Source organism: Labrus mixtus, chromosome 4 (assembly GCF_963584025.1).
Source record: "Labrus mixtus chromosome 4, fLabMix1.1, whole genome shotgun sequence".
Classification (NCBI taxonomy): Eukaryota; Metazoa; Chordata; class Actinopteri; order Labriformes; family Labridae; genus Labrus; species Labrus mixtus.
The window spans coordinates 13,309,653-13,325,483 of NC_083615.1; the positions used below are offsets into that span (position 1 = coordinate 13,309,653).

The 15,831-nt window shown below is 40.1% G+C and overlaps 1 protein-coding gene across 1 annotated transcript; it reads right to left on the reverse strand.

Annotated features, from left to right (window-relative positions):
• Positions 1-464: 464 nt before the first annotated feature.
• snx1a (sorting nexin 1a) lies at positions 465-15,796 on the reverse strand. The gene is made up of 15 exons (XM_061035928.1): positions 15,621-15,796; positions 10,521-11,478; positions 8,934-9,070; positions 8,552-8,627; positions 8,279-8,322; positions 7,866-8,007; positions 7,699-7,777; positions 7,487-7,562; positions 7,148-7,261; positions 5,707-5,800; positions 5,174-5,379; positions 4,654-4,797; positions 4,053-4,133; positions 3,885-3,956; positions 465-2,820 (listed from the first exon to the last, which is right to left on the reverse strand). The coding sequence occupies exons 1-15, from the start codon at positions 15,747-15,749 to the stop codon at positions 2,770-2,772; spliced, it is 2,403 nt and encodes an 800-aa protein (XP_060891911.1). The 5' UTR covers positions 15,750-15,796; the 3' UTR covers positions 465-2,769.
• Between the last annotated feature and the right edge of the window lie 35 nt (positions 15,797-15,831).

The window sequence follows — 15,831 nt, forward strand, 5'->3', positions numbered from 1 at the left end:
TATCTGGGGACAATGAGGTGTTAACAACCTGTTGTCACCATAAAAGAAAAAAATATGAAAACTCCTTGAACAATTTTTACTGAGATAGTGAGCGCCTTTCTAAGCATGCATAGTATCTAATATACAAATGTGGCAACAAATGCTGAAAGTGTCTAATAAAGTCGTAACAATCAGAATCACTGGTCAATTCAATGTCACTATCAAATCGGTGGAAGGCCAAAATTTTGAGCATTATTCTCATTAAGTCCAGAAACATTTTCTTAAGCAAGAGAAGAATAAGACCGTTACAAGAGAAAAACTGTCTTCTCTCTAAAGCTAGTTTTCAGTTTAAGTCTGAAACAGTCCCAATCAATCTCTCACAATGTTCTTATTATGACAAATATAATAAACATCTATTGTTTTAAAAAAACAATAAAGTTCAAGAAAACAACACAAGTGGAGAAATAAGACACCGAAGTCTGAAATTCTTAATGAAATCTCCAAGTGTAAACAGTGCATCTTTTATTGATTTGCTTTGAAAGAAGATTCTGACAGTGCACGTAGCTCTGTACATTGACAAGAGATGACGACAGACACAATGAGCCGCACAAACAAACCGCGTTTATGAGTGTTGTCTGACAACAGCTGAGAACAGGCAAGCATCTAATTGTCAAGAAAAGAAAAAAGAAGAAAAAGGTGCACAGAAATGTCTGCAAGTGACATGATGATGGTCGACACAGTGCAGCTCCATTCAATTTAAGTGTGTGCAAATGTGACATTCAAGCTGTGATCAAAAGATGGCAGCCCTGCCACACAAAGAGCAGTGATGCAGGTTTGTAGTTTAACTCACAAACTGAGGCTTCAGGGAAGAGTTATGTTCCATATGACATCAGTACATTTAATCTCCTGCCTGTAAAACGACAGCCCGGCTCCTTGGTGTTATTTCAAGGATTATTTTAGTGTTGTTTTTTTTTTGCCCATTTACTACAAATCCCTCAAAGCCAAACCACAGACAAATAATCACAAACATATTTATACAACTAATTGTTCATTCACTGTATAATAAAGCCACATACTCGCTGATTTTACTAAATTAAACGCGAGGGTTTGCTTCTTTTCTTTTACATCGTGGTAAATTAAAGGCGCCCTGTGGTTCTGTTTACATTCATGGTATATCAGCTGAGCTACTTTTGTATTTTACAGGTCTATCAAGTGGGTTCCTTTCTCTGAAAACATTTGCAGAGACATTTTTCTCTCTGGTAGGAATTTTGAAATCTTCAGTTGAAGGCCATGTCTACAAGCGAGCAGTTTTCCTCTTTGCCTTTACTGACAGGTTTTTAGGCGTGCCACTGCCACCTTTCAAATTGTTAATCTGTTTTCTCATTATTTTACAACATAAACACTTCTGAGGACAGTTTTTAGTTGCAGTTTTAATGTTTTTTTTGCGACCACACCTCAAGCAGAATGCAGACTCTGACCATCCAGCCGGCCTTCGGTTGGGAAACATATCCCTACTATTGCAGAGTGAGAAATGAGCTCTTCATGCAGAGACTTGAACATTTCTCAAAAGCACTGATTCATACAGTGCACATGTCAGCATTTCCTGTATGTTGCTCAAAGATGGTCACAGTTGAACGGTAACACTAGAAAAGTGTGAACTGACACTCTACTGTGTCACATTACAAAACAACAATGATCCAACTTTGACAAAGAAAGATTGAGAGATGACTTTAACGGTGAGGTTTCAAGTCTCTGCAGGTTTATGTTTACATGATTATGACTCCAGAAAGTGTCTTTCCAGCGGAATAAGAAACAATTAAGTAGAAAAAAAACCACTTGATTTGTAGTAAATGGGTTTGAACACGAAAACACCAGCATGATTCTACCACCTCAGAGTTGACAATCATGATATCATTATTTTGGCTGTCGTGACAGGAACTGTTCACACCGCTGCACTGCCCGTCACCGTGTACAACCTTCTCCCAAATTGGATCTTAGCAAAAAAAACTCATTCTGACTGAAAAGGCACAGACATGTGTATTTGTAAGAGTAACGTTTTGCACATTGATTGAAATCATAATCTAAAACATTAAACTCACAAGCTTGACCTACAATGCAACCCTTGACCACAGCTGTAGACCCTGCTAATCTAATGCCTCTCAACAACCTGCCCCTGCCCCCCCCCCCCAGCATCGACATGATTTGAAATCCGAAAAGTAAAGAAAACAAATGGCTGGTAATTAAGTTCTTTATCCACCTGGTGGAAGTGCTCATTATTCTAATTCCTTAAACTGTTCATTTATTTTTTTTTATCCCTTTGAGTCATTAAAAAAAATAAAAAGAGTGAGACATCAGGCCGCTTTCTACATCTAGGTCCCCAGAAAGATTTGATGAGATAGCAGCCGCTGTAAACAATTAACCGCTGATGTGAAGGAGATCCTGATCACACGAGGGAGAAAGTCCTGAGAACAAGCGACTCATGTTTCCCTTCTCTGGTGGAAATTTATGGAAAAATTTGTCTCTATGCTTTTCTCTTTTCAGCGTGTCCATATCTTCGTATATGCAAACTCTTTTCTTTTTTTTCATCTAATAAGAAAATATTTGTGAAAGGTTAAATGAAAATATACAATTATTAATACAATAGAATACAGAGCTATATGTTAAAGGTGATTAAAAAACTGGCTGATTGTATCTCCCTTTACAATGCATTTTCCTTGGTTTAAAGGCAAGAGGTAAAGTGTATAAGAAAAAGGCAGCCTGCTCAGCGTCCAAAAGGCTGGTGCGAGAAGATTAGGCGATTGCTTTCGCTTCTGGTAAGAAAGCCTCCCAGTATTTTATCAGCTGGAAGAAAAGAGACAACAGTTTAAAGGACATACGTCATGGAAGAGACAAGAAGCTTTGTAGACAAACAAAGTGCTGACTGTAATTATTCCTCAACTACATTTTCAAATATCTAGAAGATCCACTTTCTCACATCAATGAAAACTGAGCATTGATGGATTTTGGATTGACAGAACAGGCCGTTCAAAGACATTAACCTGGCACTTTATACGCCCTTTTCAGTATTTTCTAGAGCCTGATTAATCGGCTAACCGATAATACCGGCCGATATTAGCTAATCCAGTGACTGTCAGTCACCAGCAGAGGAGGCTATATGGATTACAACGAGCATTATCGCCCTCCGCTGTGTCATACGGTGAAGTACGTACATGAGCAGTTACTTTCCAGTTCAGTGACCATCTTGTCTGCGTTAAACTGTACATCATCAACCATCAAATGTTTGAAAACTTTATTTGAGGGATCAATTCAATAGATGTGTTTATCTTAATCTATCTATCTCTACAGATTGAAGATATATCTAAGAAAGATATCAGCCCCAAAAGTCCCAATTGGTCGGGCCCAAGTATTTTCAATGGGCATACTTAATTTAACTTTTTGAAATACATTGTTACATATAGCCACCCCCCCTCTCCTCATCTTACATTATGTTAAATTATCTTTCATACCTCACTTTTTGTCTCATTTTTAATCCCTTTTCTAAACTGTTCTGTGGTCCCAGGAATACTACAAATCACCACATCTCACTACACCTCTTCATTTGTTGTTTTCCATTGGGATGGTTTGTTCATATCAACAAGTTGTGCTGCTACATTCATGCAGTCTTTCTGGATAAGATCACCAGTCAAATGACTATTTTGTAAAAACATATACAACCAAGCAGGTAGTGCTGCTTAGGCAAGGATTTATAACACCTTTAATATGAAGAAGAACTATTCTGTGGCATGATATAGTCAGACAACCAATGGACACAAAACACCAGAGCAACTTAATATTCTACACCGACCGGTTAGACGAGAAGAATATTTGATCATGAAACGTTCATGTTTGACGAGGAAGAATCTCACCTGTTGCTGAGACTGAAGCAGAGACTCCAAGTACTTAACGATCTGTCTTTTGAAATTCTTGGCCTTTTCTTTCTGTAAGATTAATAAAAAAAAAATAAAAAAAATCAGCAATCATAAGAAACATTTTCAGCTTTTCTGTATCAATGCATCAAGGATAAACATCAGTACCTCAAAGCGGACGACTTCCTTGCGTACAGTAGCAGTAACTCTGTCGAAGTCTCTCTCATACTGCGTCACTTTGGCCTCCCACTGTAAAATAAACACATCGATAAAAAACAGAAAAAGTTTTAGGTCCAGCTGTATGAGAACACATACATGCAACGGGAATAAGATAAGTAAGAGAAGTACAATGTAAGAAAAAATAAAAATAAAGCATGTTTAACTAAAACAGAGATGGTCAGTTAGAATTATAAAAAGAAGCTAATACTTCGGAATAACAAGTTCAACTGTTGAGTAAAACATTTGTTAATTTAAATGGTTTTACCACACTTGAGCCTCTCAGCTGAGGAGGAAGAATGAATCAAAATAACTCCAGCACCATGTTTGGCATAAATATTTCAGTTGTGATGTCATAGACCAGTGCTAGACTTTAATCATTAAAAAAAGCACCAAAAAGTTTGAGAAATGTAGAAATGAAAGTGGACAGAACAATCAAATTTTGAATTCCCGTTTCTGATGAAAGCCTCAATATGAAGCCCTTCAAGTTGCTCTTTACAAACTCAAACATTGTTCTCTGGCTCAAAGATAAAACAGATCAAACGTGTCGTACCTCGGCAATCTCCTCTTTGGCCAGCTGCAGTTTGTCCGGCTTGTTGGCCCACAGCAGTTTGGCCTCGGTCTCCCTCTTCTTCTGCAGCGCCGCCTGAGCATCCTGCCAGCGCTGCCACGCCTTCATCCGGTGATCAAACGACCCCTGCCGGTCAGGATGGTGTCATGTTTATTTACTTAGTACATGCAGCCGAGGCTCCCATTAAAAACAAATGATCAGATAAATGTCAAGCCTTTAGTTGTTCCTGATGGGACATCTTGCTTGTTGTAGAGGCGAGTAATCACTTTTTCTTACACAGAATACAGACCTACAGCACTGATACTACAACTCTCTGAAAAGTATAAATGCAAAACTTTATAACCCCACCATCGTCCACTGGAAATAAGCTAAATAGAAATCTCACTGTTTTAGACAGACAGATGTGACTGAAGGCCTAGAGTCATGAAATATAACATATTTAGTGCAGTCACAGAAGAGGCTTCGGAAATTCTGAAATGACTCAAGAGGATTTTATCATTACCCTCACGGCTCCGAGCAGGCGGATATAATCTGCCATGACTTCTGCAAAGTTGAAGGTGTCGTTGGCGGCCTGATCCTGGTGCAGCTGCTCCATCTTGTCCTCCACCTCAGCCAGCTGAGAGAGAGCCCGGGACAGAGCGGTGTTGTCCTCCGCGCTGCCCAGCATGGCCGTGCTTTTGGCAAAGCTGGCTGTATTTAACGACAGCTCTGCAGGGGAAGAGCAGGACAAACATTGGTCCAACTCTTGTGTTCATTTAGACTTTAGACCAAGATGGTTTCATTGATTCATATTAGGAGATTCAGCAAGAAGGCTTTAAGAGCAGAGCACAAACCTAAATTCTCCCTTCACATTTGTTAAAGGAATCGACAAATATTCTCCTATTGGTCAAGTTTCTGATACAAGCTCATGACTGATCTCAATACCAAATGTCACCATGAGGTCTTTGTTTGAATCATCCATCTACTTCAAGAAATGTCTTTGATAAATGATCTACACAGGACATTAAAAGTGTTTTTTTAAAGGAGACAACTAACCTTTCCTGTGGACGACCAGAGATTCCACCAGCGCGTGGAGTTTCCTGAACTGTTGGTCTGCAGACTCCACCTCCTGCAGCTTCTCCTCAAACCACTGCAGAAAAACACACAGCCCCAGAGCATAAATGTAAGAAAATGTGAGCCTGTTTACGTCTGGTATTAACCTGCATCATTGGGAATTGATAACAAGAAGGGACTTTTGCACCTCTGTTACACCTCGAAACAGCGTCACTCAACAGAAATGAACAGTGTTGCATGTGGAACTCGTGCCGTTTGTTTTTTTTTTTACAGCATGCCTCTCTCTGCTGTCTGCTTCGGTTTTAACGCTATATAAAAAACACACACTGGGACACCCATTACGCCTTTACAGGATCCAGTGTAAAACATTAAAGGCATAGTGAGTGACAGCAGAGCCTTGATTTCACGCAGAGAAATCTGAGTGTAAAAAAAGGGCTTTTGTCGACCTGGTTTCAGAGACTAGGCTGTCCTTCAATGTTGGCCTGGACACAAATGCTAAACACTGCCAATGTAATGTGGGAAAATGCATCCCAGGCCACAGCCCAAAATGACCTGAGTTATCAGGTTTAAATACACCGACAATGTGTCTGGGTGTGTTTACACGTGCACTAATAGCTGCGCTCTCGTGACCTGATCACTCTAGGCGTGTTAATACCAGGCACAGACAAGCCTTCGATGCTTTCAGCTTCTCCAACTTCCTTAATGTACTCACTTTACTTCCTGTCAGCTGTCCCCCCCCCCCCAACACACACACCTCCATCTCTCTGCTCCACATACACTCAACGCCTTGACTTGAATTTCCTCTCTCTGCTCTTGTTGACTGTCTACTGCAGAAGTATGTTTTTCACAGTTGCCTAAATAATACATCTCCCATTTTGAATTTTTCAACTGAGATCCAGTTCTCTAAACAGAAGTTGCAATGCCTCCGATAATGGTAATCTCTTTTCAAAATGATCCAAACTAATGGGATTAGCATCGGGAGTATCTTTCTGTAAATATGTCTATATATTTTTATATGTATCCCCAGTATAATCTATTCTTTTTGAAAGTTTTTGTTTGTATTTTCTTTGGCGAACACCAACCTTTGAAAAAAATAGTCTAATCTGTGTGACTGGTTGATCAACCTTCAGTAGTTTGTGAACTATGTTGACTTTAGGGTTGGGTCTATCTAACATCAAAAAATGTGAAAGATGTCCATCAGCACCTCCAAAAGGTCAAGATGTCATCCTCCATTGTTCTATTTTGTCCTCATTCTACAGATTAGACATAGAATAATACAGACACTGGAAATATTTATATGTCCGGAGCTTGAGCTGGATAAAAATACTTGAACAGAGTAAAGGGATGTAAGATAATTGATTAATTGAACACATCTGAGTTTTAAGGGAATGGAAACACTTCTAAACAGCACTAGTGAACTCACCACGTCTGACTCATTCATCTTGATGGTCATTTTACTGACAGCATCTGTTGCTTTGGTGATCATTTTCAGGAAGCCGGCCCCACTCAGAGCCTGGGTGCTCACAGCTCTTGGCAACTGAAGACAAACAAGCACACATTTATTACAACACAGGTAAATAAATATTGTAAAACTTTAGATACACAAAGTAAGTAGCTGAAGAAAAGTACATATCATTTAATCAGACAATATTATATGATGGAGATGCAAGACTTGTGGTTTTTAAAGAGTACAGAATTTAACAGTGGCTCAGGAGTAATGATAGTTAAACGGTTTTCCTTAACACAAAAATGGTCTGCTCACTTCTTCTCTCTCCAGAAACTCTCTGACATCTGGATCTTGGATAAGTGATGGGTGATTAACCACCCTCTGGAGATACCTGTCGAATGGGAGCAATAGAAAAAAGGTGTTTTTATTGTGATACTTTAAGGAATAGTTTCTCCGAACTCAAACGACAAAACAGTTTGTAACAACAATATCATGATACAGCTTTGGTCTCTGTCTTTCTCTCGTACCTCTCCAAGGCGCCTCTTCTTCTCTCGACAAAGTCTGCAGATGAGGAATCTTCCTTTCCCACCTTCACCTTAGTCATACCTGCACAAGACAACATCCCTTCTTAGCTTAGCCGATGGAGATTTAAAGGATCAGTATCAGAAGGAAACAGTGGAGTTTGGGATCCTACCCAGGATGCTTTTCTCCGGTGGAGGAGGCACAATTAAACCATTTGGTCCATGTTTTTCAGAAAGCTTCTCATAGAGGCCGAGGAAGTCGCTGAAACGTCGCCTCACCGTCAAATTCTTGTTGCGGAACATCGCCATTGTGGTCTGAAACCGTTCACATAAATTGATTTCATTTGATTACTGACTTCAAGTAACCAACAGACTTAAGTTTAGCAAATATTACATTTTGCTATAATCTGTTAGCCTGACTAGTTCATGCGTGGTTGACCGTGCTTCTCTTATAATACACTGTCCTGCAAGTTTGTCTCTTGGGTTAGGGTTATCGCATATGTGAGCAACTGCACTGACAATCTTTGAACCAAAGATCAATGACTTCAGACCATTTTAAAACAAAGAAAATAGAAGTAGCTTTTACCTGTGTGGCTACTTTGTAAGCCATGTAGGCATTCATTCCATCCCCTGCAAACAAAGGGAACATTTAGTGAGTTAGAAACCCTATGATCTCAATACTTAATAAGTCGTTGTGCATCTCTCCTTGGTCCTTTGTCTTTTAGACAAGTTTCAAATGTCTGAATCAAGAACCCAAGCACCTCAGCGAAACCTTTGCGTGCTTTATATTTACGGTGTATAAAATTACTTTTAGCCACATTTTAATGAACTGACAGAAGCATAAAAACAGAAACCTCACCTATTTTTTCAGGGTCTTTGACAGAGATACAGATGTCAAATTTATCCTCCTGCTCTTCTTCTTCCTCTTCCTCCAACTGAAACAAACATTGAACAACAGGGAAACATTAGTGGTCATAATGTACTGCTGCAGCCAGCCACTTCTAATGAACAATACACTTGTTTGTTTCCTTAGAACGAGGCTTTTACGGGGGAAACAGTCAATGGAACTCTGAAATATTTATAATGCAAATTGAAATAGCCAACTACTCAAAATTCTACTTATACCGGAGACATTGAGAAGTAAATACAACAGCATTTCCCTGAATTGGACACTTTCTAATGTTACTCTGTTGCAGACAGTCACACTGGAAATTTCACTTTGGCACAGCAAATGCGTGTACCTCCTCCAGGGAAGCAGACTGCGGCTTGGCCAGGCTGGCAGCAGCTGACAGGGAAGGGGCGGATACAGACGGTTTGGCTGTCACATCCTTCTTTCTCTCTCCCCGAGGACTGTCAAGGGAAAGCTCCACTGTGGCTTCTATTAGATATGGAAAAGAAATAAAAAGGGAAAGCCGTCTGAGGTCATAATACCCTGAGCAGAAATGTGCAGAAGTTGAAATCCTTGTACTGTTATAAGCCTCTCTTTATGTATTGGCTTATGCTTTCAATTTGCTATAATATCAAACAAAGCAACACAATGCTGACAAAGACAGACAGAGTATGTTTATTTTTACATTTATCAAACCGTCCTTCATTTTTTATTGTTTAACTTTTTTTACAATAGCCTACACATTACTCAAACTGAGTTTTCAAGGACTTGGAGTCTCGCTAGGTGACACGTTTTTATTCATGCAGCAGGAGGTGGATTTCAAACCACCAACACTGTGATTAAAGGCTCGCCTGCTCCTCTTCCTGAGCCACAGGTTCTCTCTGTGTCACTTCTGACATAACAGACAACAGGTTTTTAACAGGAACTGAAAAAGCTGCTTATAAATATGCAGAGAAACTGACCGTGTATACCTACAGTGTGACAGCTTAAAAATACAACATGAATGAAGTCCAGTGCTTGTAAACTGAAGTCACTAATCCTTTCTTTATTGGACACAGTTAGTCTTTACTGTTGTTTGGAATAACTAGTAAATGTGAACTCCTACACTTTTTAACAACAAAGTCAGTTTAAACAAGTTGCATAAAGCCTTTTGTAGCTGCAGCGTAAGCCGTGTGACCTATGATATATTGCCTTAAGTGGCGTCAAATGAGTCTAGTTACTGAAGTGTACAAGTTCAAAAGTTCTCCGGGTTGTGGAAATACACTTTCCCTATTTCTGTTCACAAGTAGCAGTTCAAGACTACATGATCCGCTACTAGCAGAACACATCCGATAGCCATTAAGTTACATTTTGGGAATTGTAATTCTACAATTCTGACATTTGTTCTAATTATAGAGCAAAAGTTCATAAGAGTATTCTTTAAAGATGAAAATCAAATAGGGTCTTTGAGTGGGTTTATGAGGTTGACAATGAAAAAAAAAAAATCTCTTGTTTGATCCTGCCTGTTTCCTGTCATCTTCCGTCCATCTCCATTCATTTCCTGTTCACTTTCAACCATCCACTGTCGAATAAAAGGCAAACAATCGTCCAAAAAAAAATAACACAGAAAAGAACAGACTGATATGCCGTTGTATGACAATCTGGTGCTTTTAAAATGTAGTTACTCCAGGTTATGTGTATGGCTTTCTTCCTGAAAACTGAACACCAAACAACAATTTCATCTCAAAGTTCAGTTATTTGCACCTCATGTGAATTTGTATGGATCGTATTTTCACATGCCTTAATTAATTCAAAAAAGAGGATAAAAATCTTATGGTCTGAATAAACAGCTCTTTAGTGCTTTGGGTGAACATGCCCTTTGTTACTAATGCCCTTAGGCATCAAAATCCTAAAATCCGGATATAATCCGGATATATAAAAAGAAAAGAAGCGGTCCTACCTGCAAAAATATCTGGCTCCACTTCAGAGTGGACTCCGTTAGTGTTGGTGGTAGTGGTGCTGGGCACTGTTGTGACAGCCTCCTCAGTGAAAATATCAGCAGGTTCTGCGGGACTGCTGTCTAGCAGAGGCCCACCTATGTTGCTACTGTCCCCAGCAGCTTTGGTTGTGACAGACTTCTCCTTCTGCTCTTTGATGACGGTTTTCTTTGAGGTGGCACCCAGCGGCTCACTGAACAGATCCTCATCAGTTTCACCAAAGAGGCTTTTCTGTGGCTGCTTGGCTGATTTAGTCTGCCGTGGTTCTGTAAACAAATCACTCCCCTCATCTTCAAACAGATCTATTGTCGCAGGGCTTGGTTTTGGGGCTTCAGCGGCAGGTGGAGCATCACTTAGAAGGTCAACCAAAGGGTCAACAAATGTGACCCTGCTAGGTGCCTGTTGTGTGTTAGAGGTTTGCAAATCAACACTGAGGTCGATAACTGGAGCAGTGGGAGTTTCTTCTGCTTCCTGTTCAGCATCACTTTCTGTGTTTCCGTCAACAAGTAGCTCTATTACACCGCTGGTCACTTCACTTTTTTCCATTGCCGTTTCTACCGACTCCATATCATCTACCACAACTTCCTCTTGGGGTGCTTCAGCATCACTTCCAAATATGTCGACGAATTCTTCTGAGGGTTCATCTAAAGGGATTTCAGTTGAGTATTTATCTGCATCGGCAATTTTAACTTCAACTGACTCATCAGGGTAGTCGGTAGGAGAGTCGGAAATGTTGTTTGTCAGGTCAACAAAATCATCTGAGGGTTCGCTGACAACTTCGCTCTCTTTTTTCTCTGTTTGGCTGCTGACGGGCTCAATTAAAGGGTCATTCATGATGTCAGTGGGGGGCTCCATTAAAACATCAGTGGGCTGGCTGGTGGTTGGCAGTGTGGGGTCCATTTCGATCAGTGGAGGGTTGCTCTGTAGATGAGAGAAAAAGGGGGGAAAATGATTTGCTAAGTATTTGACAAGGGCTGCAAAATCTGTCAATTCGATTGGATAAACGATAAGACAGTAAAATGTCAGAAAACGGGAAAAAGGAGCCTTTCATTTTTTCCATGGTGATGCCCCCCTCTCAATATAATGTATGCTTAAATTGATAGTATTAGATGAGTTTGGCTTTGTATTGATGAGTAAGCACTAAGCAGTCTGGTGTGTACTATTGGACTAGTTGCATAATATTGTGCCACTCGATTCTAAGCCGAGCAAGAATCACAAGAACTTTTTTGGAAACCCTACTTTTTGAGGAGAATACAAGAACACAAGTATTGTTTGCCCTAATACACTACAGGGTGTGTACTTTAAAACGATTAATGTAAGATTCTTATCGATTTACCTTTGTTACTTAAAAAAAGCAATGTCTTACTGAAACATTCAGACTGTTGCTCCAAAAGTAAGCAATGAATGGTTACTGGGTTATCAGGTACACCCAAACAAAACTTAAATCTTTCGGAGAAAAGAGTCCTGAAATAAGATCTTACATTTTTGAAGGTAGTTACATTTCGTTTAATTAGAAATAACTTAGATTGGTGTTAGAGGGGATTTGATTCAACATTGTAAACTGCCATCATACTTACATAATCTTCTGACCCTTACCTCCATCACTATTCAGCAACGTTACACCAGGTTACGAGGGTTTGTGCTGAGCAAGGAAATAACCCGTTTTTCCTACTTTGCGGAATCTCTGGTGCAGGATTTTTTACATTTTCCTTGTGGGCTTGATGTCTTTGTTTTTCTGTCTTGTGTGTTTTATTTTCAACTTTACATTTTTGAACTAAAACTGGTGTGCTGCCTTGGCAAGGAAATAGATCTCAATTTCAAGGGACTTCCTTGATAAATTAAGTTTAAAAGAATCATAGTGTTGACTTTATGGTGGAATTTCACTTTCATTATACTCCAGAACAAAATACACTGCCTGGTCAAAACAAAAGTCGCCACCTGGATTTAACTAAGCAAATAAGTAGGAGCCTCCCATTGGATAATTACTGCATGGGCAATTATCTTTTTATGTGGCAACAAGTTATTTAACCCCAACTGATGCAATGAGTAGCTTCTCATTTCTTAAACAACCATGTTGAAAGACACATCCTGTGGTCATGGGAAAGATGTTAGTCTGTCTGAGAAGGGGCAAATCATTGGCTTGCATCAAGCAGAGAAAACATCTAAGGAGATTGCAGAAACTACTAAAATTGGGTTAAGAACTGTCCAACACATTTGGACTGGGACAGATTTACCCAGTTCCAGAGTGATGGGCGCTTTAGGGTCAGAAGAGAGGCAGATGAAGTGATGCACCCATCATGCATAGAGCCTACTGTACAAGCCTGTGGGGGCAGTGCTATGATCTGGGTTTGCTGCAGTTGGTCAGGTTCAGCAACAATATGTGCCCAATATGTGAATGAGGTCAGCTGACTACCTGAATATACTGAATGACCAGGTTATTCCATCAATGGATTTTTTCTTCCCTGATGGCACGGGCATATTCCAAGATGATAATGCCAGGATTCATCGGGCTCAAATTGTGGAAGAGTGGTTCAGGGAGCATGAGACATAATTTTCACACATGGATAGGCCACCACAGAGTCCAGACCTTAACCCCATTGAGAATATTTGGGATGTGCTGGAGAAGACTTTGCGCATTGGTCCGACTCTACCATCATTAATACAAGATGCAACACTGGACGGAAATAAATCTTGTGACATTGCAGAAGCTTATCGAAACAATGCGTAATCAAAGCTAAAGGTGGTCCAACGAAATATAAGAGTGTGTGACCTCACTTTTTGGTGGCGACTTTGAACAGGCAGTGTATAATGAGTGCTTTGACGACACCACTCAGTTACAAGTTTATTGCATCCAACAAACATGCAACTGGTTGTAATATCAGTAAGTCATCGGGGTGTAACAGTATGGCTAGTCGCCTTCGCCTTAACGAAGAAGCAGACACAAACAAACACAAGAAGAGAAAAGAGCTAGAAGACCCGTCTGCTTTAAATCAGTTGTGTTTGGAAACTCCCGGTTCAGAGTGCTGTATATGTAACTGGAAAGACGTGATGAACTTGCTGATGGATAAGAGACCGTATCACCCAGAGGTGCAAATATCAGCAGCTAGGCAACAGAATACAGGGGTCCAACAACCCATCTCTGCTGTTTTAAAAAGAGTCTCGGTTTGAAAGCAGAAAGGCCTAGGATATTACCAAAGCTAACACATTAAAAGGCTTTGCCTCCATATGCAGCAGGAGAGGTCACCGGCTTCAAGCATTTACTGGTGTTCAGCAGATTGAGCACAAGTTGTCCGCTGCACCCGGTGCTGCACTGACAACCGATCGACATCTAACAGTCACAGCACAATTCATTAACTCGGAATGATCAGTATTCCCCTTTTAGAGACGCAAAAAATATATTAATCATAAATACGATACATTGCAATTTGCACATAAAGGCATGTATTTTCTCTTTCTTTTATATTTACATTGTATTTATTTTTCAAATCAAGTGATATTAAGCATTTATTTTTATATTTTGCATTCTTTTTCCTCTCATTTTTGTTTCATAATGTTGAATACACTACAGACTGTAACACTTATCCCAGGTAGCTCTAAACAACGATGGATGAAAAAAAAAAAAGGAACCTGTACTAAGGTTCAAAATACATTAAAAAAACCACAAAACCACGGTATGACCTGAACTGTGATGTCTGTGTACTATTGCAGCTCTAGTTGATCTTTGGAGTAATACAATGTATATGTACAAACAGTATCCATTCCGTGATTTGAAAACAAGGGTAAATAGCCCGGGGGGTACTTAGACCGTTGCAATGGGGAATGCTTACATACAGATTGTGGATTTGCTCAAATAATTTTAAAAACGACAAATTAGGGTTAGGGTTGATTAGTTTATATAAGCTAGAAGTTATTGTTAAGTTTCACATTACCGAAAAGTTATGGATAAAAGGTTCTAAAGTTCAGCTTCACTGCAAGGGGCCGCGGTTGTATTGCTGAATAAGCCACCCTATAAAATGAAATTTCATTTGTTTGAAAAATGCTGCAAAAATATCTGCCTTATTTTACTTTTACTGCATGGGGCAACTCTTAACCATCACATAACCACTCCCTGCTCAATCCCCCCCCCCCCCCCCCCCCCCCCCCCAAACATGCCCTTAGCTTCAGGCTCTGGTAAATGTAACATCCATAACTGCTGAGTAATGGGGTTTTTTGTTTTTCCTGCAGCAGTTCACTCCAGCCCTAAAAAAAAAAAAAAATCAAAAGACAGCACATTTCCAATCTCTCCTCTGAACTTTGACTGTAGGAAAACATCCGGGTTCTGACCATGTGACCACAGCTCACTCACATGACAGCAGGCTGCCCGGGCCAGCTTTTTAACGACTCATTCAAAATACAAGAATTTTAAACCACTCAGCTTTGGATAATGTGATCTATCATACTTAAAACCACCATCGACATTATTCCTTGCAATAAGTGAAGAATGATCGCGTTGTTTTCTTTAACCTAAAGGGTGGCCTAGAACAAGTCTGCAGAGAAGACACCTTCACGTTTTAGTGCAAGTAAAACCTGGAAGAGATGACACACACACACTCTCCACATTTCACTAACCACACAGGGACCACACACTGCATGCATTTTGCTGTCATTGCGTTTTCCAACTCGACCTGGTTAAAATCACAGCGACACATTGCAACTTTTTTTTTCTAGAAGAAATCAATACCTGCATGAGTGTTTGCAGCAGAGTCGAGTGTCACCACAAAGCGTTTTTTTAAAAAAGCCAGAAACTGCAGGTAGACTGTTTTGACTTACTATTACGTGATTCAAGAGTAATAAAAGTATAATAGCATGGGGCAGCTCCTTGAGTAGACATTTCCCCCCCCCCCCCTGATTGTTACTTCTACGTCAAACAGAGCTGAATGTTACCTTGCCAAACTTTTTTTTTTTTTGTTGTTGCTGCTAAAAAAAAAAAAAACGCCTCATTAGCTTTCTGCGCTGACGTTAGCTTAAGCTTCCTGCCTCCAGTTCACCTAATCACATAAATTAAAACCTCCTCAGACACGCACCGTGCTCAGGAAGAGGTCCTCCCCGTCGTCCTCATCACTGTCTCGGCCTCCGACTTCTTCGGAGTCCAGCACATCTTGGTCCTCGGAGTCGGGGAACGGAGGAGGACTGCGCTCCGAGCTGGTCGCCATCTTCAATCTTTTTTTTTTTTTTTTTTTTTTGGGAAACACAACGTCAACAGCGCACACACACACACTCACACACACAGATACT